The sequence below is a fragment of the Varroa jacobsoni genome, unplaced genomic scaffold (assembly GCF_002532875.2).
Source record: "Varroa jacobsoni isolate VJ856 unplaced genomic scaffold, vjacob_1.0 scaffold_626, whole genome shotgun sequence".
Lineage (NCBI taxonomy): Eukaryota > Metazoa > Arthropoda > Arachnida > Mesostigmata > Varroidae > Varroa > Varroa jacobsoni.
Window position 1 is genome coordinate 320,696 of NW_019213528.1, and position 23,087 is coordinate 343,782.

At 38.8% G+C, this 23,087-nt stretch overlaps 2 protein-coding genes across 2 annotated transcripts in view; one reads left to right on the forward strand and one right to left on the reverse strand.

Moving 5' to 3' along the window:
• The window catches only part of LOC111262083 (uncharacterized), a 192,274-nt gene that overhangs the window by 139,907 nt on the left and 29,280 nt on the right, over positions 1–23,087 (reverse strand). The window lies entirely within an intron of this gene.
• On the forward strand, positions 12,374–17,116 carry LOC111262086 (DEP domain-containing protein 7-like). The gene is made up of 2 exons (XM_086968949.1): positions 12,374–12,963; positions 13,114–17,116. The coding sequence occupies exons 1-2, from the start codon at positions 12,499–12,501 to the stop codon at positions 13,204–13,206; spliced, it is 558 nt and encodes a 185-aa protein (XP_086825075.1). The 5' UTR covers positions 12,374–12,498; the 3' UTR covers positions 13,207–17,116.

The window sequence follows — 23,087 nt, forward strand, 5'->3', positions numbered from 1 at the left end:
AATTAACCTATAATAATATAACCTATTTATTGGCAGTCATGATTGACATTTTATGCAGACATTTGAAATTAAAATAGAAAAATATCGGTTTTTAACGAGAACGTTTTTCAGCAGGTATTTGAATTTATTCTTCGTCGTATAATAACAAGCGTAATGTATTCAATCTAGTAATATACGTATAATGTATAAATTGAACATATAAATAAACGTATACGTACAAATTATGGAGCCCTATCGCAATATGGTGTCAAAAAATACTACTGGGCAGATAATTGGCACATTGTTTGTTATATAAAACCCGTTTTTGAGAAAAAAAAATTAGTAAAGGAAGAGAATGCGTATTATCTAGGTAATAGACATGCAGAAACAGTGCGTCTTAAATAGGTTTTGTGGCCAATGGTACTTAGCTATTTTTTAACGATCCTGAGAAACTCCGAACACCGTTAGGAATGCTAATTATAGTTCAGCCTTGTTACAAGTTTAAATGTTAGATAAGCAGTAAGCAAACAGTTAGATAGGTAGCCCATTGCAAGCAAACGAAAAATAAAATTCGATAGGGGTCTTCGATAGGGACCGCGCTCCCCTTTATACGTTGAAAGAAGCCCTCGATTTTGCTATCTTAAACCTCGGGTTTTATATTTACATAGTAGTCAAGTTTATTTTGTTTTTATGTCACTAGATTTTGGTTAGCTTATTTGGAATAGGTATATACCAGAATTTAGCTTTTTTAAAAACGTAATTTTATTAATATCGAAGTTACGCAACCAGCTAATGTGGCTGTGTTTATTTTTAAGACGAGTGTTTTACACGCTTTTACTACTTGTTGGCAACTCCTAGCAAGACTGCTTCTTACCTCCGATTTAATCAAACGAAGAATTGGTCGTTCTCAACATTGCTATATCAACGTATTATTAAGTTTAGGTAAACGAGTAAGCAAATTTACGGCTATTCATTAGAAATGGAGTGCCTCGATAGAGCAAATACGTTCCGTGCATGTTTAGTGCTAGCCGATCAGACAGTATGATCGGATTTAATCCATTTTTTCGTAGGCCACGAGACAGGCTGACTTTGACTGACTTGCAATAGCATTTTTAAATTTTCATAACCGCCAACCTAAACCGAGACTTGTAAATATAGATATAGATATATTTTTTTATATTTCGTTTCTTATATCCTTTATTGTAGCCGAAAATGTCAGACTTTACTATAGCAGATTATGGCCCACACCATCCTCTAATCGCATATGTAACGAAAAAACTAAGGTCCATAAAACACCGTAGATGCAAACACAATCTAAAGCCTAAGACGGTTTTCGGAAGACGTTTTTTTAATACAGATAAGTCTTGTACGCAGTATTGTGTGAGGTTCGTATACCATTTACTTGACCATTTATCTTGAGTTCGCTCAAAACCCTGGAGCTGTCTTTGTTTTCCTTTACTCACAATGGGAAAACAATAAAACGTTCCAGTAGGTTTTGGAAATAACTACATAATATCTACTGCGTTTCCTGAAATGGGCTCTATCCAAATAAGAGATGCTGTTTTTTTTGCCCTATATATGATTCTTGTCTTGGCGTGAATAGTTATGTTTAATCCAGGGACTGGCGATTCTCTGAGATAGTGAATAGGGTGATATAAAAAAAAAACCAAGACTCTCTTCCCCTTTTTGTTTATTCGTTTTAACAGACATTGGTTTGTTTCGTTTGGTGTGTGTGTGTGTGTATATACACACACATATATTTCGCATCAGCTGAGTGATTTGTGTGTACTTTACGAGAACTAAGCCCCTGTTACTGAACTGATTCATACATGCGAGCGATATAGGTTGAAGCATAATTGATGTATCGTTCTTATTGGGTGGTTCTTTCCGTCTTCTTCCGTCCGAAGATCTTCTCGTGCCTATTATGAGAAACCGGAACGCATAGCAATGCGCCATTTAATTAATGGTCTATTTATTAATAATGTGCGTTAAGTATATTCCAAGTTGTGGAATAACTGTGAAGTCTAACCTGTTGTGATCCTAATTAAACGAAGAGGAAACCACAAAAAGGCACGTTACGTGTTTCGCTATATCGTTTATACAGTCTGCAGATGTGAATGAAAATAATAATAATAAGAACAACGACAGTAGGTTGATAAAGCTTACACTTTATATTTCTTCATAAAAATCAACACTTGTCCTGTCTCTTCTATTCTCACCTATTTTTTTTTACCCGTCATTTAAAACCGATATAAACATGCGTTGAATAAAAATTAGGATTTATGCTTAGTTCTTCTCGGTAGAGCGAAGCTTTACAATTTGACTACTATGTGTCTCAATTTGTATCTGCACGTATTCGAGGCTCTGCTTTGGTAACCATTCGACTCAAGAACAAACCAACAACCGAGCGTATCCGGTGCATTTAATTTGAATACATCTAAATAAAAGCTGCCGTTGTCCGTGTGAAGTGGCCAGCCTTCTAGAAAAGATAGGAAAAATCAATTGACAGAAGTTCTTGCTAACAACTTGCTATTTCAATCAAAGCGAAACTATAATGACGTGTCGCTTAATCCGCGGATCTACGATCTTGCGGATCTGTGCAGAAGAGGAGCCGCAAAATATTTAGCTATCCTAAAGACTGAGAGATTAGCTGATCGTGTTATAAGCTTTTTCAGCTAGTAACTGTTGTAGCCATTAACATCTGCCCTGTTTCTTACTTACATTTCGTATTAAAATAAATGAGGTTCATTAGAAGGAACTTAAAACAGTAATCACGAGAACTGGAGCGTCTCAACAAAAACACTGACAACGTTTTCAAGTCGTTATAGTGACAAGAAAGCAATAATCATGTTCATAATAAAAGAATATAAAATACTCGTAAAGTGAAGCTTTTGCCCTAAACAGGAACGAGGCTACTTTGATTCGCGTCAAAAGCCACTTAGATCACTGTTGTATAGGGCTTGGATGTACTCCAAACGTACCTAGGGCATTTCATTGGGCGTTACACTGGGCTCACTGGTGACCCACAAATTGCAAAAAGGAAAAAGGTCCTCAGATCATAAATTGTCGTACCCGACCCTGTCGTTTGGAGAGCTATATAACACAAGTGCTACACCGACTAACCAGGTTTATATTTGACGCTACACGAACATCCAGACTACATTCTTTTGGAACTTGTGCCTGCAAAGTATCCAGTTCGACCATAAATCTTTTATTTATAGATACGATGTGCGTGGGATTGGCAAGTATTTTTTCCATCCGGCGACCTAATCGTATATCAGAAGTGTGTATAGTCTGAAACGTACTACGACATTTACTACATCTACTACGTTTACTACCAGCCAGAATTACAAGCGATATCTATTCGTTTAATTGTTCGGTAGGCGGGGAAATCTCGGCTGACGTGTAATACTTGGGTCCACAGGTGCTTAGGATATAAAGGACAGCCTTGCAGATTTGAGCCAGCTTTTTATTAAATCATGGTAAGGACATATGTTAAGTGTTTCCTTTCACCTTGATTAATTTTATATTATTTCGACGATTCTGACATTTTATTGCCGCTACATCTAAATTAAGTCGTTTTTCAAGTGCATAACTTTAGTTAGATATTTGTGGCTATCTAAATTCTACGTCTATAGGGCTAACTGGTTTTATTGGAATTAAAATTAAGCTTTTGCTTGAGTATATGCATATATTCGTTCAGCTCAATGCCCAAAATAGACTTTGAAGCAAGCATATGGTATCGTGCTTTGCTTACTTCTCCTTGTGTTAAAGTCATTTGTAACATGTTTAGTGTGCCCAATTTATTTTAAACCTTCGTAGGAACGAAGAAATTCCCACGGGTTCAACGTCTACACATCATAATAAATTCAGATTAACAATACAAAAGGAAATGACTGAAACAATCGTTCTTGTAAAGCATACGGTAGAGTATTTTCATTGATTTTCGGACTGATTTGTTTTTTTTTTTCGTTGGTGTAGACAAGATTACGCCTATGCCTAATAATCGCAAACTTTTCGACCTATTAACCTCAATACATTACCTCTGCCTATTGCAGCAACAGTAGCTGTAGACGATACTGCAGACAACGCCTCAGTGGCGGGTCTATGAAGTAGCTGCTATAGCTTCTCCAAGTCAAATGGGGCGGCTGAGCGCCTTCTTAAGAATCAGATTTGCTTCACCCGTCGCCAAACTCACCGTGTTCAATAGGGCACACCGGGACGACACCGGTGCGCAGAGCACACTGCGACGTTTTGCTCTCTCTCTCTCTCTCTCTCTCTCTCTCTCTCTCTCTCTCTCTCTCTCTCTCTCTCTCCCTCTCCCTCTCCCTCTCTATGTATATATATATATGCACAGGCTATCGTCAGCACTCTTGTTGTCAGCATTCTCCGTAGCAAGTAAAATTGTACCTTCGCTACTGATTATAGTTGATCGTTGCTGGAAAGACGTGTCCTGGTTAGTCACCCGGGGCAGATTCTCTTTTTATAACTATAACTTATGCCACTAGGACAACGCGGGCAGCTAAAAGTCGCTCACCGCAAACATATTCAGGCCAAGAGATTGCAGATCGTGACAGATCTTGTCGGCGCCTCCTTTCCACAACAACACATTGGTCTGTTAGTCGTACGGCTTAGGTAGTACCTGTTGAACGATTTTTTTTTATAAAGCAGGAAAGGCCCATGCCAGACGATCATTCATATTATTCATACATATAATCTAAACATTACCAGGTTCACATTTAGCACAGACTGAGAATATTTTTAAAAAAGGAGTGTTTTAGGTTTTTGCTGTAGGTGAAAGGTTGTCGTAAAAGAGCGCTATCCTCACCGATTCGCAGAGTCAAAAATCTCCCCCCCCCCCCCCTGCATTATGTATCAGGAAAAATACTACATTAAAAAAAATTCAAAGTTTGGCTCTGTAGAGAGTGCCGACCGGACCTGCTGCATGTTAATTAACAAGTTGTCGTCTTTGAAAACATGGGAAGTCCGATTTACCTCTATACAAAGAGTTAAGATATAAAAACGTGTAAAAATGATGGGATATTAATACTTTTTGTATTTGTCTTCAAGATAAACGTTTAACCAGAATGCAGTCTAGTAACGGTTTTCAGCTAAATTCTGGTAGTTATTGGTAATGATGTTTAGCGACGGTAAATACCATTTTGTTGTTGAGTGTATAATAGAAAAGTTATTTTGTCGTTTTGCTTTTAAGTTACTCATTACTTTGGATACGTACGGGACTGCCTTGACGCCTGTCTCATTTATATACATCTAACCCAATATCGCCGCGTGTCGTCTATTTATTAATGAAAATACTACTTTAGCTGGCCGCATCTATGCTTGTGAAGGTAGGCAAAACATGAACTTTTTATATTATACAGAATATTTGCGTTTCCACATCTAGGTAGCGTGTAGGATCTACGAATAACGGTTACCTGGCGAGATAGATATATATATGTGTATACATGTTAGATTATATAATCTAATGGTATAATAATAATAATAACAACAATGAGTGAAATAAACCCTTACGCAGCAGTACGAAAAACAGTAATAACAAAGAGGAAGTTGAATAACAAGATTTTTCAATACTAAATTGCGGTTGGTTTGTTGTCGTTTTTATATAGTCCCAGCTATAACACTTCAGCGGTACTATTGAGCATTCTGGAATAAGAAAATCATTTCAATAAAACGAAAGGTGTACAGTGAACTGGGAGATCTACGCCTAAACAAGGGAACCGAGTATAAATATGTTCGCTTCTAGGGCGTAAATAAGAAAGCTGGCTTCAACGTCGCTTATGACTGAAAGAAGCTTAATGACATTTATATTTACACTTCATTATGATATAATCGACATTGTTGCCGATTACGGCCAGTCGAGTATCGATTATTATAAAATAGTGGCCGTTTAGCTTATTAGAAATTCGAGTTGATAGTTGTCCATTGTAAACAACTCTAACGAAGCCAACATGCGGACATCAAATTTATTGCCGTCCGCTAAAAACGTTATGCTCACAAGCCTATTAGCCCACATATTATTTGTTATTTTTCATTCCATCTGTTTTTGATAATGTGACCGTTAACTACGAGCTGTTAGGGGGACAATAGGTACCTTTTTAGGCTTTTTCTTTTTCGCTCACTCGGGCCTAGTACAACGAGTTCTAATTTCATACAAGATGTTGCCCCTTCAAGCCGCTTGAAGACCTGAACACTGTATGGGTTCTGTCGTGCTGCCGCCATAATTTGCAGTTATCAATAATACTATGAACAGTAAATGGAGAAACTAAAAATTAGGAACACGTTGACGAGTAAATTCATTGCAGTTATTGTAGTACCCATTTCCTGACCTTAACAGCTGCGACGAAAGATTATCAATTCAAATTTTTATTGCAACACTTTGCCACTGTTTTACCATCGACATCACCACCATTTATCATTATGCCCCCGTTTTTTACACGCAACATTCAGTGATTCGGCCTTTGGCAGTCTGCAGTTTAGACGAGCTTGACCCATGTATTACCTCATGCAGTTCTTTACTAAGCAATGTCATATAGCGAAGCCAGTTTTCGTGATCCATATCTAGATATTGACATAAACAGCGTCAAATAATATCAAAATATAGTGGACACCATACAACACCATTCTGAAAGTCGTCTACCGATGGACATGAAAATACCCTGCGCCTCAATTGAGAACGCTATAAAATGATCATTCATTAGTATTGTGTAGCACTATATTTAAAATCAGAGAGTCGCCAAAGCCAATAACTCTCGATAATCGTTTTCACGTGCAATCAGTACGTGCGGAGATGCCTTTCTTAAAAGTAGTTAGCCTGTACGACGAACCTTCACTTGTCGTGTAGCATCGTACAATCGACTTTGGCCATCAAGAAAATCTTGGACAGTGAGTGGCGAGATTTCACGGGCCTCGTACGTTCTACGAAATCGTCTCTACGCAAGATGACCGGTATTGTGGAACAAACAAAATCCTACCTGTGACTCGGTTTAGCAGAATTTGGTTTAAGGGGGGCAGCTACGTATGTAGGGGCTAGGAAAGGTTCGAATATAACGGGCGTCCCGTTTCCACCTGTCGTCGCACGAACAAAATAGAACCAAGTAAAGATTTACGGTCATCTGCTGACCTGGGTCATAAAAAAAAAGGGGCAGAATTAGTACGATTTGGATGGCCTGCTTTAACGACAACGAGAACTCCGAGTACCATAGTTGAATGGTAAGAAAACATCTCTTTTGACCGAAAAACGTCACGATAAGATCATAAATTTTTGAGCTGTGAACTTTCCAAAGCGAACGGGATACTGAACACTGCTGTCTGCGCATGTGTTCAATATTATTACATTAATCTCTGCATTCTACAAGGACTATCCTAAAAAGAATAAGTAATCTCTTCATTATTTGCACCTCACGTTCTTGTCACTCTATTGCCTGCTATTGTGAAATCTCAACAGCCGAGAATCGCCTCTTAAAAGGGGCTATATTGCATATATGGCCAATTAATTCGCTTCATATAACAAACTTAATAAAAAAATTTTAAGAGCTCTGCTAAGAGGCATACGTAAAATTGGTGACTGATCGTACACTATTATTAAGTCATAATTCAGTGACATTTTTCTTTAGGTTCCACAACGTATGGCCATAAAATTATATAGCATTTCAAGCATACATTTTCTATAGGCGCGCCATATTTATAAAAAAAAAAAGCATTTACATCAGTTCTATTATATCTCGTAGCGACTCGTTCTATCAGATACAACAGCCAGCTGCCCGTTAAAATCTCCACAATGTTTTTCTATTGCAATAGCAGCCTTACAAACGATAAAAAAATTTTATAGGACAAATGCGGCTTCCCCATTTGCATAAATGACACAAGGTCGCTGCGAACCCAAAGCACGCCTGTAACGTTCTGACATCTTACTTTCATTAAGAAAAAGTTCATGTTTATACTTCTAATCTCACTGACACGCATTGCCGAAAAAATAACCTTCACGTTCTATCTTTCTCGAAGCGGTTGGCTCTATTGACTGTCTAACCCTTTTTTACTGTTGATTGCATCCGTAACTTTCGTTACGGTGCATAGAGCAAATTTGTACGAAGAGTAACCAACTTTGTGCAGTTTATCTGCTAAGACGACATACCTAGCCGAGCTTGTACTGGCCAATGAAATATTTTTTTGTGCTTTTATTCAATGATCTATATTTATCGACTAAAAATGTCTTTAATGCATTCTCCTTAGACCCATACATATATTTAGTATTATCTATGAGCAAGACTCTATCCTTCCCTAGAAAAAAAAGCTCAGTTATTTTCAGAATGGTTTTCTTATTTCGACAATTCCCTAGAGGATTTTTTTGTAAAGTGACCAACGTCTATCAGTCGAATTAGTTTCTTCTAGGCAAACAGCTGGTCTATTCTATGTGAGAGCTAAGTCAAGTAGGCACTATCCTTAAAAATTATATGAGAACAAATAACCGGTGCCAGCACCTCAAAGCTGACGGCTTACTAGTGAACCACTAAAGTGACCAAAATTCATAAAAAAAGGTGGCCACAAATGCGAATCCCTAAGCTAAACTTGTGTAAAGAGGCATCTTCAGAAAAAAGGATTTATAAACATATAACCTAAAAATATGACTATTATCAATCTAGGCAGCTGAAAGTTCAAGTCTGTTAGTTATGACATTCCTACGTGTGTTTAGGAAAAAACTGGTTTTCAATATACGATACGTGTCTTTTTCAGTGTCGCCTCACAGTGCTTACGGTGAATCAAAACACAGCATGCCAAATTGTGGAGCGGTGCTGAGAATTGCTTGTTCCCACTGTCTTTGGGCGACAAACGTCTATTTGGACATGGTTCTTATTCAGTGTTTTTATTTTTTTATGATGATGCGGAAGGAAGAATATGAGCGATTCTGAAGTTTTTTTTTGCTACAAGTTATGTATCTATACAAAATGGCAATTACATCAGGTAACGTTAAATATCTACTTTGCCAACATTTGGAGAATTTTCGGGTGGATTGCGCGTTTTTTTTCTACTGAGCATACAATGGGAACAAACCTACTATCGAATTAAGGTGGGACGGCTTTTCTAACTGCCAGAAATTCATCAAAATGTATTCCATGTTATTCGTTTTAGAATTTGTACCGTTCGTGCAATGCCCCCTCTTTGTAACATTTGCCATATTCTACATTCAACCTATTTAAAAGCAAACCAATTCTAAGTAAGCCAGATACGCAAATTATTTTTCAAGTCATATATTTCACTTACGCTTTTGGACTTGTCTACGAGGGTCGGTCTGATTTGAGACATAAGTTTTGACCTTGCCGAAAGCAGCTTATTGTTTGCCTAAGGCTGCAGACTGTAGATTTTAAAAAACACTCGTGAATATGCTCAGGGAGTGAGGGACCTACTAAGGAAATACAAATCAACGGCTACATGTTCTAAGTCGGTATTTTCTATCGAGATTTCGCAAGCCACGTTTTTCTACTTTTAGCCACAGTGAGGTGGTATAAAGTTCTGAAGCTTGTATAGACAGCCGAAATATATGAAATACTATTGAATAAAATCTATCGATTACTTTCGTTGCTTTTTTTTTACCTGTGCTCCTTTGAAAGATGGCATTTCTCGAGATTTGCGAGTTCTCCGCACCGCCGGCCCGACTCACACTGGCGTCCTTTTTCTTATAACCGCAGATAAAAACATTTTATAACCCAAACATTTGTTATTGAAGGGCAACCACCTGGTGATAGCTCTACATACTCCTATCGTTTTCAGAAGAGCACCCAATGCATCTTAAAGGGCCTTACGAGGCTTGACGTCGCGGACAGATGTCCGTTGAAATCCTTTTGACCACGAATGAGTGTCTATTCTTTGACGGTAAAAAAACAATATACACTCTATGATTGCTAATAAACGTGCGTATTTTCTTCTTTCGAAGATCATGTGCCGATAATGCGAGCACAGACACAAATAAGGCACTTACAATAATGATTTACAATCCTGCAGACGTTGACAACTACAAACTTAGGTTAAATAAAAGGATATCCTGAGTCGCCCAGTAGGTAAGAGAGCCGGTCATTTTAAACAAGTGGGCCATTTAAATAAATGTAAGTAATGAACATATCCACGCTTTAAAATTTCTACTAAACAATATGCTATATTTCGTAACTGATATTTGTGTGTGTTTTTTTCTAAACAAACACTCATATGTTACATCAAAATATTACGGCACCTTGGATAGATTTTAGTTAAGCATCATTCCCACTTGATTATTACCATTTGAAAATGTTACATTAAGCGTTTAGTCATTTTAGGCCTTAGGATTTTGCTACGATCGGGATTTCCTATAAGCGTTCTTTGAATTTTTCCCATAAGATTCAATAAGCATCGTCTGTGGAACGTGTAGGCCCGTCAAATGAGTTTACGACCAAGCAAGGGCAATCGTGTCATTCAAGAAGCTATGGCTTTACAGACAGGGGCAAGGACAATCACATAAACGTTACACATTTTTTGTCAGTTACACAAAACTATGCTAACTTAAAAAGTTAAATAAAACAAAGCGGTTTTCCTTTGTTTATCCTTTGTTAATCGAAAGCAAAGAATGTAGAACAGAACGTAGAACAACACGCCAAGTGGTTCTTTTTCCGAAACCGAAAATATATCTACTATTAGAGGAGTACAAACATTCCATCGAGATTAATGATTAAAGAAATATATTAAAATAAATATATCGCAATAATTTTCAACGTTTAAGATGTTTACGAAAGGCTTGGTCATCTTTTTGAACAGCCAATGATTCACATTGTGAAAGGCATTTTCATCTATACCCGTATATTTAGTTTGGGCATCGACATGTAAACTTTTCCTGCCGTTTGATCTGGTTTGCATTGCCACATTGTCTTAGATCATTAATACATTAAAACCTAGCAATAAAAAGCTTCAGGCTTACTTATAAGACCACTGAATAAAATGCATAGCCGCCCGAAAAACAGTAGTCGACTGGCGTACTTACCGAGGTTCGATTGTGAGATATCGTTATGTGAACGGTCCAAACCCACTTAAAAAAAACACTCGTTTTTTTGTTGATATTTACCCTGTCACAGAAACGTCGTTTGGCACAACTTTTTCAACTCGAAAATTCGTACAGCGTTTGCAACAACTACACGTCGGACGGTTGTAGCAGTATTTTTTCTTTGATATATCAGAATAGTTTGATAAAGACGCCCGGTCACTTAAATGAAGAAAAGACTCCCCCCCCCCCCCCCCCCCAACGGTTTGCTTCATATCGAGCTCTTAAACGCAATTTTTCAAAGATAAACAAGAGACGACACTCATGCCCCTAACTCTCCATCTCTATCGTTTTTTTCAAAACTGAACATTTGGAGTAAAGCTAAAATTGTTAAGCAAATCGCAACAATTTTTTTGCGTTTGTTTCACTTTTCGTATACTTTTTTTTACAGTTTTCTGTGCTTCTTTGAGAAGACCATAAGCCGGAAAAGCGCCCCGGATATATATTCTGAGCAGTTTGTGACAATCAAACGAGAACCCCGCAAGGACTTCTGAAAGAAATGGAGAATAGTACGACAATTGTAAGCAACACGAAGGATTTCAAGATTATTTTCTTTCAGAGATACCGAATCATTTACTACCGTTCTACAACCCTGGTATATCCACATCTAATTAATGAACAATGAAAAAGGAAATATTCGTGGGTGACGTTAGAAGATATTATGCACCGAAATACTTATGTAAGTCACTCGACCGAAAATAAGAACTTTATTGTGTAGAATAGTTACATTATGGCATTTACAATTTTAATCAGCCCAAAGCTGGCTCGTCTAGCTTTCCATAGAAAAACCGAATTACAACGAACGTTTTCAGTTTTACAGAAAAATTCAGTACCGAAATCACTTAGCCAATACACGTGCGTAACAGCTTTACTTGGACATGGAGCTATAAAAAGTAAGTTAATTTCCGGTCGAAGCCATCGTAAGACAAGTTTTGTAAGTATATCTATGACTTTTAGTACCCATTTGTTACCTCGGTTCCATTAGATAGAAAAAGTTGTTGCATATTTCTACACGCCTACATAAACGGTATCTGCCAACTAGATGGGCTTTATCCTGTAGCAGTAGGTAACCGGCACAGCCATTTTTGTGTATGCGTGCGTTCGGTCAACTTGTGTGTCCCGTCTCTCCCGCCCTCTAGCTCGATCCCCGTAAAGGGACGGCGTCGGCTGTTCTGCCGTAGGCAGGCTATGTTCCTGTATGGCTAGGCGCGAGCATGAACTAGCGGCGGTGAGTCCACTATAGGCAAGATGTACACTGAACCTTCTCCCTCAGTTTCTGGCAAGGAGGCCCACTTTGAACATCTACAGCCGTCGGCCTTGTCTTAGCAGCTAGTCAGAGTCCAAAGACATTGACGACCGCTATAGCAAGTGTCTACCACAAACAGGTTTAAATTGTGAGGACAATATACGTTCCCAAGCAGGACCACTTTCATGCTACAATGATTGAGGGCGACGGACACGGTCGGAATAAAATGGAGCAGTTTCGAGCTACTCGAACATGGAATATGATTGTGTCAGCGGTGTGCAGTGAAATGCCAACTGGACGACGTCGCAAGGGGTTTCGTATCTACGAAAACTGTTTCGCAGGTAACGAAGCTGTATCCTGGACTATAAACTACCTTGAACAGCATCGAGATGTCTTGATCTGCTCAGCTGACAATCAGTCTATTTGTAAGGTGGCCATTACGCGAGAGAAAGTAACACTTCTACTACAGAAGTTAGTAGAACAACGACTCATCAGTAATGTATGCGGACAACAAGAGGCACCATTTCGGGATTCGTACCGGTGTCTCTATTCATTCAACAACGAAAATACTGCCCCCGTTCTCATGTTCAAAACAACTACGTCTGCCTTTAAAAGCAACAGACGTATTCGCAAAAATCGCAACGGAAGCCTACACAAAGTAGGTGTCTTAATGTGATGAATTGGAGATAACTTCCATAATACTACGTCAATTTTATTCGTTGTACAGTAAATCTTACTGGAAATGTATATCACTGTGAAGTTCTAAAGTTGTTTAGCTAACTTGAAACTATTCATTCGTTACTTTCAGGTTGCCCCTGTCCCATTCGGCTATGCAACTAACTTGGTCAAAACAGCTTTGGAAAGGATATCGGTCCAGAGGTTAAGCACCAAAAATATTTGACAGAAATAGGACTCTTAAAGGAGCATACATACAAGACACGTCTGCGCTGTATTCTATAGGGAACTGATGAGTAGTGGCTGCCAAAAAAGTTGGGCAGTTACGTGCCGGACGTTGACAGGTCTCTTTCAGCGCATAGGCACTCGTCGTGCCATCGAACATCGTGTTTCAAGGACAGTGTCTCTGCAATACGTTATACACGAAGCTAAGGCTATTACACTTACATTGGGGCAGGCCCGTCGAAAGGACCTCGCGATATATTCCAATGCTGTCGATAATAGGTGCATGCATTGTGTAAATCAGCATTGTGATCATCTTCAAGCGCGGATAAAAATAGAGAGCAGAAATGTATTGGACCAATTGGCAGCATAGTCAATAATACATTTCACAGTTTTTGATGCATATATATGACGAGAAGGCGTGGTGTAGAGCTGAGCGTCAAAAGATAGTCTGACGTCGCCCCCCTGACGAGAAGAGAAGCGAGGCCAACGATTTTGATTTGTACTCGCAATGATGTTAACGCAGATCCAGATCGTCATTGTGGACTTCGATCAATTGCGTGACGCGACCCGTGAACGCAATTACAATGGTTATACGAAGCCCGCAACTACTCGTGCCGATTCGATCGAACCTTGTGTACAATACAATTTTACCCTTGACTGTATAAAACTAGCGTATTGTCTCTATAGACGTCGCTTAATGGTTTTCCGTATCGAAGAACTATCTCATACCAATGTATAAATAGTACAGGTATCAACGCATGTATATAAAACTGTACACAAATACACCTATTTACGAAAGCGATAAGTTGGAAGATAATCAGTATTCAACAGGATAAAGACCGTGCCCCTTCTCTACATTAGAGAGAGACTAGGCAATCAGTGCGGTAATGGACTTAACAACGAATAACTGTCATTCCTACAATGCATAATGCTTTGTAATTTACTAAGCAGAAACCCTCGAACGGTATAAGCCCGGCAAAATATACCGAAATCGCTTGGCGTTTATGCCACCAGCATACGTTTCCTTTGGTGATATACGGTGAATATTCAAAGAACATAAGAAAATGTGATCATAGCTAACTACTCGTAACGATTTCGTCGCATTTCGTTTTTCAATCGTAGCCATAGTACGAACAAGGATCTAGATGGAAAGTTAAGTTAATAACAATAGCCCTCGCACAAATAGTGTTAATATCATGGGAATTTGGGTAGCAGTGATTTGATTCTCAAAAATAAGAAAACTCATTTAGCTGTGTCCTAGAAATTCTGTCGACCTTACTTAGTTCAACCATATTTGTTGCCCGTTAATAGATACACGTATCACCTGCCTATGGTTAAAAAAGCTCCCCGGTAGATCTATTTCTTAATATGCGTACCGTCAAGTTACCTAGTTAACAATCGCCGGTTAACAACTAGGCCCTTAAAAAGGGGTCCCTTGATACGCTGTTCCGCAATGTACTCAAACCCGTGCCGTGATCGGACTATAAGAAAGTCATGCACCGCTGAAACGTCGATTAAGCCGCTCACGAGCCGGCAGCAAATATCAAAGACTTGTTTACAGACGCTATGCATTTAGTTCTAATTGTAACTAAAATTATTTATCGTAGGTTGCTGTAGTATAAATGAAAAAAACTGTTAAATCCCGGAATATACATATACGAAAGCCGGAAATGACAAATACAATGGTAGCAAGTTTCCACGACGCGATGAAATGGGCCTATATAGGGTGTTTGTTTCCTCTATATCACAACGATATACAGATGTCCTGCTAATCGAGATACCTAAATATGAGGAGATGCCAAGAAGGTACCCCCCCCCCCCCCTGAAACCGTGACGAAAGCGTGCACATTTGAAAACACTCATGTCTAATAGGTTTATAGGTAACTTCGACAAGAGTTCGCTTTGCACAACGTCGCGCGTGTCCTCTTCGTAGTGCAATTGAAAGCCCTATAGCTTGTCCACAGTGACTTTAATAATAGCTACAATCTTTAGGTATGACCGGTGTGTTTATCCAACCTACATGATTTCGCTACTGTCTATTGTACGCCATTATGGCAATACCGATGCTTTTATTATCAAAACGACTGACAGAACTTACAATTGCTTAAATCCAGAACGCCTCACATGTTCAGCCTACGCTGTCTCTATTCGTAAATCGACGAGATCCGGTATTTCTAGCGGCAGTTTGAAGACAGTAACAGATGCGCCAATCCAGAGTATCTATCGAATAATAAACGCTTTGATGATTTTTGTGGTGACTATGTCTGAATCGATTTTCGAAATTAAGCTTCGCCCTATTGCCCCTATGATTTGCTTACATATTAATAACAATAGGACACCGCAAACATCGTGCGAGTGTTTCGACAATTGGAACAAATAAAAGGATACTGTAGGACAATCATTTCGATGGCGATACGAATCGGAAATTCGTTCTGTATATAGTACGGCGGTCGCAGTTTGAGATCAGGAGCGTCTGTTATTGCAATGATTGGATGTACTTATGGCCGAACATCTCTAAACGTATATGTTTATGCGCGCAATGCAGGGCGTTTAAAAAGTGACCCAACCCAAAACGAGTTAGCTAGAATGTCCTTTCACCTTTGTCCTTATTACGGTTTCTTGCAAATCGATCGGCATCGACCACGTGTCCCAGTATAATATTTTTGAAAATATTCAATTTTAGATTAACTGCCCAAAAGGAGTCTCATAGTTCCTATACAATAGTATCATTATTGGCTGATTTTTCATAAGTCTGCGACATTTTTCGCTAGTCTGAATGTTGCACGCCGAGCGGTCCCTGTGTAGAGAAAGTTAAAGAAAATTACACAGACAGTATAATGTTGCAGTTTGTGTTTATCTGCGCAAAGTAAATGATCTTAAAACTACCGTTATCTAACTGTTGGTAGCCACAGTTTATAATCACTGCATTTAGCAACAAAGGGCCTCTGGCAGTAATCTGAAAGCAGATTTTTCATATTAGAGGATACAATGTTCGTAAGGCTCTAGTAGGGAAAAAAATAAGTACAACATTTAGACTGCTTTAAACCCAGTATCAGAAAAATTATATATATACAAAAGATTAGCAGGGCTAATTATATATCGGTCGGCTAAAATCTTTCTCAAAATTGTCAACATTATAGTAGGTAGGACGGATGTTCATAGGGGCTCAATGCGTATGAAAATGACTCAGGTAATGGCTGGACTTACAGCAAGATTTCTTATCTGCTAAAGTTACCTTTTACATGAATGAGATCGAAATCTGAATGGAAATATATTTCGAATGTACTGAAGCGGAGTCAGAGTTCTATATTGATAATCTAGTCTATGATAATATACAGGAATTGTCCCTGTCCTACCTTAACAATCTGAATCTCTGCTTCATTCTAAGTTAGTGAATTGGTGTCCGTAAAAGTTAAGGGTTAATCATAACAACTCATAGATGGTTCACAAACTACACACAATCACATTTTAAGTTTACATATTTCGCCAGTTCTATATTAAAATAAAGTTAGTCTAATTACATTGTATTACAATCTGTGAATATATACTGCGGCGTATAAATCGTACATGCCATACTAGACAAATATGATTTATCTAGTAGGTATTATTCTCTAATACGACGCTATTGGAACGGGTCCAGAAGTTGGTTTACATTGCGACGCCTATCGATTAATCGGCTCTGCTATTGGTCATAATACGTGGCAGATGCATTATTTGTGAAAGTCTGCGGCCTGATTATCCAGTTGAATATGGACAAGCCTCACAGAACTTTGTAGCTAGAATCTGACCAGCGGCCCTTATTAGATAGCCTACATTATGAACAAGCGGCCTATTAGGGCCTATTTAAAAATATTTAATAAAATTTGTAATAAATCCTGTATTCACTAATAAACATAGCATAATCAAACTAGCTTACCATTTGTCGTAGGCCGATACTCTTAGTGTAATAGAATCTTAGCGCGTTTAAAACTCGAAAAGTTCCCCAATTCCGCGATACACGTACGAATCGGAAATCACTGAAGTTGGTTACCATTGTAAGTCAGGCATATAAAACAGGTTTATCGAAAACTGGAAGTTAGCCTTGGGCAAAGCAGCCTTGCTAATCTAACACTTCACTGTTTACCGCTGTCAACTCCGTATTTTACTGTGACAGAATAGACGATATATTCTAATGAAAACGGGCCCAACATTCTCGAAAGGCTGCGGCCTTCGGCAGTTCGGTCGAGAACATAGCTTTATTTGCATGAAACATGTCAACTTAATGAATTTTTAATGTATTCCTTATTTTTATTTATCCTGTCCTGCAACAACACCGTCATTGTGCCTACATCTTATAGTCCACACAGTTAACCGTAGTGAATATGATAATCATCTTCGCGAGCATCCGTCACAATGTTGTCATGTAAGCTAGAACTTGTCGTCTAGTCACTGATCCTAACGACTAATAACGAGATGCTTCTGAGTTCCTTGTTTTTATTTCCTATTTCGTTTCTATTTCCTATTCCTATATAATATTTCGAAGATGCGGCAGACCAGCATGTGGTTTGTCTTCAGTAATTGGTGCAGTCAAACCGATCCGGGTCAGCCAGCTCGCACGAGTTCCAGCGCGACGTTCACCGGCACATACACAGTTACATCGAAATAATGGAACATGGTACATAAGATTATTATGTAGGGATACACTCATCTATCAGGGAAGAAGCAGATGAACGCCCGTTTGTTACGTTTTGCCTAACAGGCTTTGTTGTCCTCCAAGAAATCTTAATCTAGGACTGATTGACAAGATAACGAGATATGATATATTTAAACGACACGAAGATTTGTGTGTTGTGCACAAAAATCTAGCCACAATACTACTGCGGCTGAGAAGACCTAGTTCTTCTTTTGATTTTTAGATACGGGGGTCATTTGCAGTTTGAAGAGACATCTGTTCTTGGCACACGTTGACGAAACAAGTTGTTGGCGTAATAAGAAGTCACCTACATGTCAAAAAAAAAAAGCTCTAATGAGAACGTACCCCTACAGTGGATACATCAGAAGAACTAGCTCACAATCAATATTCTTATTCATCGATACGTACGCGTCGGTGGTCATCATTTGCTATCTGTCTCACGCAATTCGTGTTATTCCGCACCATATCCTATCTTAAGCTATCCACTTAAGCTGCTACTATATGTATTGCCAACAATGGGCCTGAGCAATTGTTCCAATAACGTATGCATTCTAAGTTTATATATATAGTCAATAGCAAGTTTCATCTTATTCGGACTTTGTAATAAACCACGTGGCCGTAGTAATGGCTTCCCATCAACGAACGGTATTGTCATTGCCAAGAGTAATGGGGTGTCACCGCTTTCTGTATTTACACCATCTACCATCAGCAGACCAGACTTAATACGTTGTCAAACGTCGTAGTGTGCACACACTGTCGTAAATCTTTTCAGGACATAAATGATTAGCTGGTCAGCTTGGCGGCCCACGAAGTAAATAGGCAAATCCGAAACACACAGTAAAAACATTAATTCATGTTATTAATTAAATGTTAATTAAATCACACTGCACTCGTGTCCTATAGGTAATTTTTTCTTATTAGTGCATACGCTAATGTAAATTAATAGAGTAGGTAAATATTCATTCTATACTTTCAATCCATATGGAGCACTAATATATAAGGTGATGTGCTACGCATACGTGAATGCTGTATGAGATACGTAAATCGAACGTAGCATTTAGATGATTTTGCTTCGGAGCTACCAGAGTACAGAGCTTTCCGCTGTCTATTAAGTTTTTTCTGCTTTGATGGACAGATGTCTGATCTGGCCCCGCTGCGTAGATGTACCGACCAGAGCACTATGTGGAATCTCCTACTAGCTAGATGGTCACAGAAGGCAAGCATCTGTAACTGAACAATGTGCGAGGCAATGCTTCCTCGATTCTTAAACTTTGAAATCAGACCAATATGTCGCAAAAAAAGAATAGAGTATGGACGAAACCCACGACCCCTGCTTGTACGCTATTCTCCCGAAAGCGTATTTAATTATCCTTATTTATTTACAAAAATTAGACGTTTTGTATAATAGCAAATAATTTTCTCACAACGATAGAAATATTGCAACTTAATTTATGGTGTAAACACATACCAAACGTATAATTTATACTTTAAAATTAGCCAGCATATATACTAGATAAGGTCGAGTCTAGAATAGCTGGGCTGCTTTTGTGCGGTTTCTGGTGATGATCAACTGCCTGACGCAATGCCTTCATAAAATTATAGACAAATCATATATGGATAAGATCGTATTATAGCTTAACTGATTTCGTTATAAAACCATTCACCGTCTGCATGTCAATATAGACGCCTCGATGGGGTGAAGGAGTTCGAGCCGGGACTGCTCTTCCTCTATGACTGATTTAGTCGTTGCCCAGTATGTCGATAGCAGTCGTTCAGTAAATTTCAATTGACTGAAACTGCTGATTGTTTCCTTTGGAAAATAGGCATCATTTGTTTGATTTGTATGAGAGAATCTTAATTTACTATTACACACACTAAACAACGCGAACATTAGCCGATGAGTCTATATGAACCAATGAATGAATCCTATACTTTTATTGGTTGGAATGATTTAACATAATGTCACATGCGCCATTCAACAACGCTACGTTTCAATCTATTCAAAAAGGAATTCACTTTTCAATGTTAACTGCAACACGCCCGATTAAATAGCCTATTTCAGGACGTCAGTCGACATTTCATCTACACTGCTTTATTGTAGCACTCTTTGTATAGATTTTGACCGTTGCATTTTGAACGTTTCGTACTCTTTGATCTCAAGGGTTCAACTTTTAAAGTATATTTACGTTGATGGATCAGTGAGCAACAATAAGCTATTGAATAATGCATACTGCTACAATCAAAGGACAGCTAATTTTTCTCCAAGAGAGATTTCTAACTGGGCAAAAGCTGAAACTATCGGAAAAGCGACCGGTTAGTCTAACGATTTTCCCTGAGGCCATCACGGGGTCGAGCTTTCGGTCAAGGTGCTATTAACCGTGTATCCACTGTGTACCAGGCTTTCGCAGAAGTTTCCCAGCGCCCATATATGTCTTCGATGGCTATGTATGCCATTAATATACCACCATTACTTTACTATTTGCCGACTAAACGCATTATTTTCGGTAAACATAATTCGCATAGTATCGTTATGACGTGGTATCACACGAAATCGTTTATGTCGGTGGACGGTTATATAGTGCAGAGTAAATGCTATCGTCCCGTTGACGTTAGGCATAGTGGCAAAGGTTTCGCTTTCTTACCAAACCGATTCAATGTGTAGCGTGTATGTCACGGCTGGAACAAGCTCCGCTTAGTTGAGCGAGTTGGCAACAAGTGTTTTGTATGCGTTCAACCTTATTTTCGTATGATTTTTTCTGGATATTGACTAATGAGTTCTAAAAGAAGTACAACAACTGAGCGCCACCTCGCCGTCTGGTTAGGTAGCTGGCAGACTGACTGACTGACGGTTCTTGAGTAAGCTCGATAATTGACCCAGATAGCTAACTGACTATACGGGCTAAGGCTGTTTAAAACAATGCGGCCAGCCAATGATGACATAACCCAATATCAGTACGACACCCAGCCAACTTAGGCTAGGCCAAGCAAATTAAATAGAAGTGTTGTTATTTTTGTCAAAATTAAGAACGAGGGAAAATCTTCAAACGTTTCCATGCTTACACAAAAAAAACACATATATGCAAAATGCCATATGTTTACAGAGAGAAACGAGTGCAATTTTGATTTTGGCTGGACACATATATGCGTGTACGGCCATTTTGCTAATTACATTGTCCAGCTGGCTTTAGTTTAGAGAGCAGTATCGCCCAGCCGACGGAAGTAATAACAGTGATCTTAGTTTGGATAAATAATACCAACTTAGATAGAACTGAAATAGTTCTAAAATTGGCGTATGAATAGAAAGGTAAGGACCGATAATGGATCTCTCGGTTCCAGGATCAAGCCGTTTCCCTCGTCCCCGTTCTTTGATGGTCGGTTACCAATCGTTGCTTAACATGTTTTTGGCGGTAACCACTTGTCCATGCACTTCTATCGATTAACCAATACTTAGTGTTCACCACCTGTTAATAACTAACTATTCGTTTACCATAGAAACAAAATTGTAGCCCAAACAAAACGTATAATGAAAATATTGTTCTAGTAAGCTTCTTTCATTGCTGAGTAAGATTGTCGTAAATCATCATCGCTTCATCCCGGATCCAAACAACACCGCGCGATCTCTGACACCGTTCGAACGTCACAATTCAGTAAATATGATTTTCTTGAGAAATTGTTCGATTCACGCGGGAATTTGGTCCGAGACGCTTCCGCTGGCTCCCAGTCGACGTAAATGCTGCTCATATATGGAATGATTAAATTGATCTATCAACTAACTATCTCCCGCCTATAGTTATCATTGATAGGCACGCCAACACGAGCTGAGCAGATCTGACCGTGTAAATTGCGTTCGAGTTAGATAATCTACATAATACGGATATTTATGTTAACGACAATCAAGGCGATAAGTAAAAGGCGAACTAATTTACTTTTTGGCGCGGGTTCTCGACGGACTAAGCTGATAATAGCCAGACTAATGAGAAACTGAACGACTCGTCGACCAGGGTAGACATTAGTGAAACATAAATCCGTGTGAACATGTACGCTGCAAACATCCTGGCATCCGAGCTGAATTATTTATCAGACAATCTGTCACGTTTGGAGATAAGATTTCGTAGATGTTTGTTTCGTAGAATTTTGATCGTATCTGATTCAACAGAAACTATAACATTCATTATCGACTTGACGAATAGGAGCGTGAAAATATCAAATGTGGGCTTATATACTCTCTCTCGGTATTTGTATTATATCGTCAAGGATAGAGACTGCGGAAAGAATGAGTAAAAGCTCAAAACCGAGTGGATATGGATCCCCAAAATAGAGTGACCACATAGCTGCATTGTATATAGATGATAGGTAATATAAAGAAGTCTTGCGTGAATGCTTTATATTGAATCAAAGTACATAGCTAAACCAATGGTTTCGCAAAACAGACGTAAGCAAGGCTCGAATTTGCATCTTGGACAGAATCAAATAAAGGGCAATAGACCGACGTATATTCACACGAACGTTTGTAGCCAACTCCATATTAAAACATTAGTTATACTGTCTGGCAAAGTCTACAAAAGTGATCGCTTGGCTTGCTGTGCAAGAACTTCCAGAACTTAACAGTGATCGCAGTCGAACGAACTGGGTCTTCTAATCAACTACGATGATTGGTTTATTGGACATCACCCTGCAGATGTCGGCTATTATAATTCAGATTCAGCTACAGAACCGTCGCTCTATCTACAAATTACGGAAAAACTACATGATTGTGGAAGGGTGTCACTCTTCCACAATCATGTAGTTAAGTTGGAGCGCCTTGAACCGCTTGATTCATTAGATAAACCGTTTGAAAAACACCCGAACGGAAACACACTATGATACATATATGGGTACCGAACATTTTCCAAGTCACTTACCGATAAATATCATCGATAGGTATTTAGCTTACGTACACGATGAACCAACGTAATCATAAGTACATACATCTAGCACTACCACATTGGAGGATATTTATGTTTGACTGTATTTATCTAGTCCTTCATTGTAATGACGTACGCCGAAGGCCTATTCAAAGTGTGAACGCGATAAGCTGTTCCACTTGTAACGTACCGCATATAGACCCGAATCACACTTAAAGGCTGTAATTGAACTCAATGATATGCTAGTCCTATGTGCGCGCTACTGGCGCTATCTGTCAGTTTCGCAGATACGTGGACGCATATTTG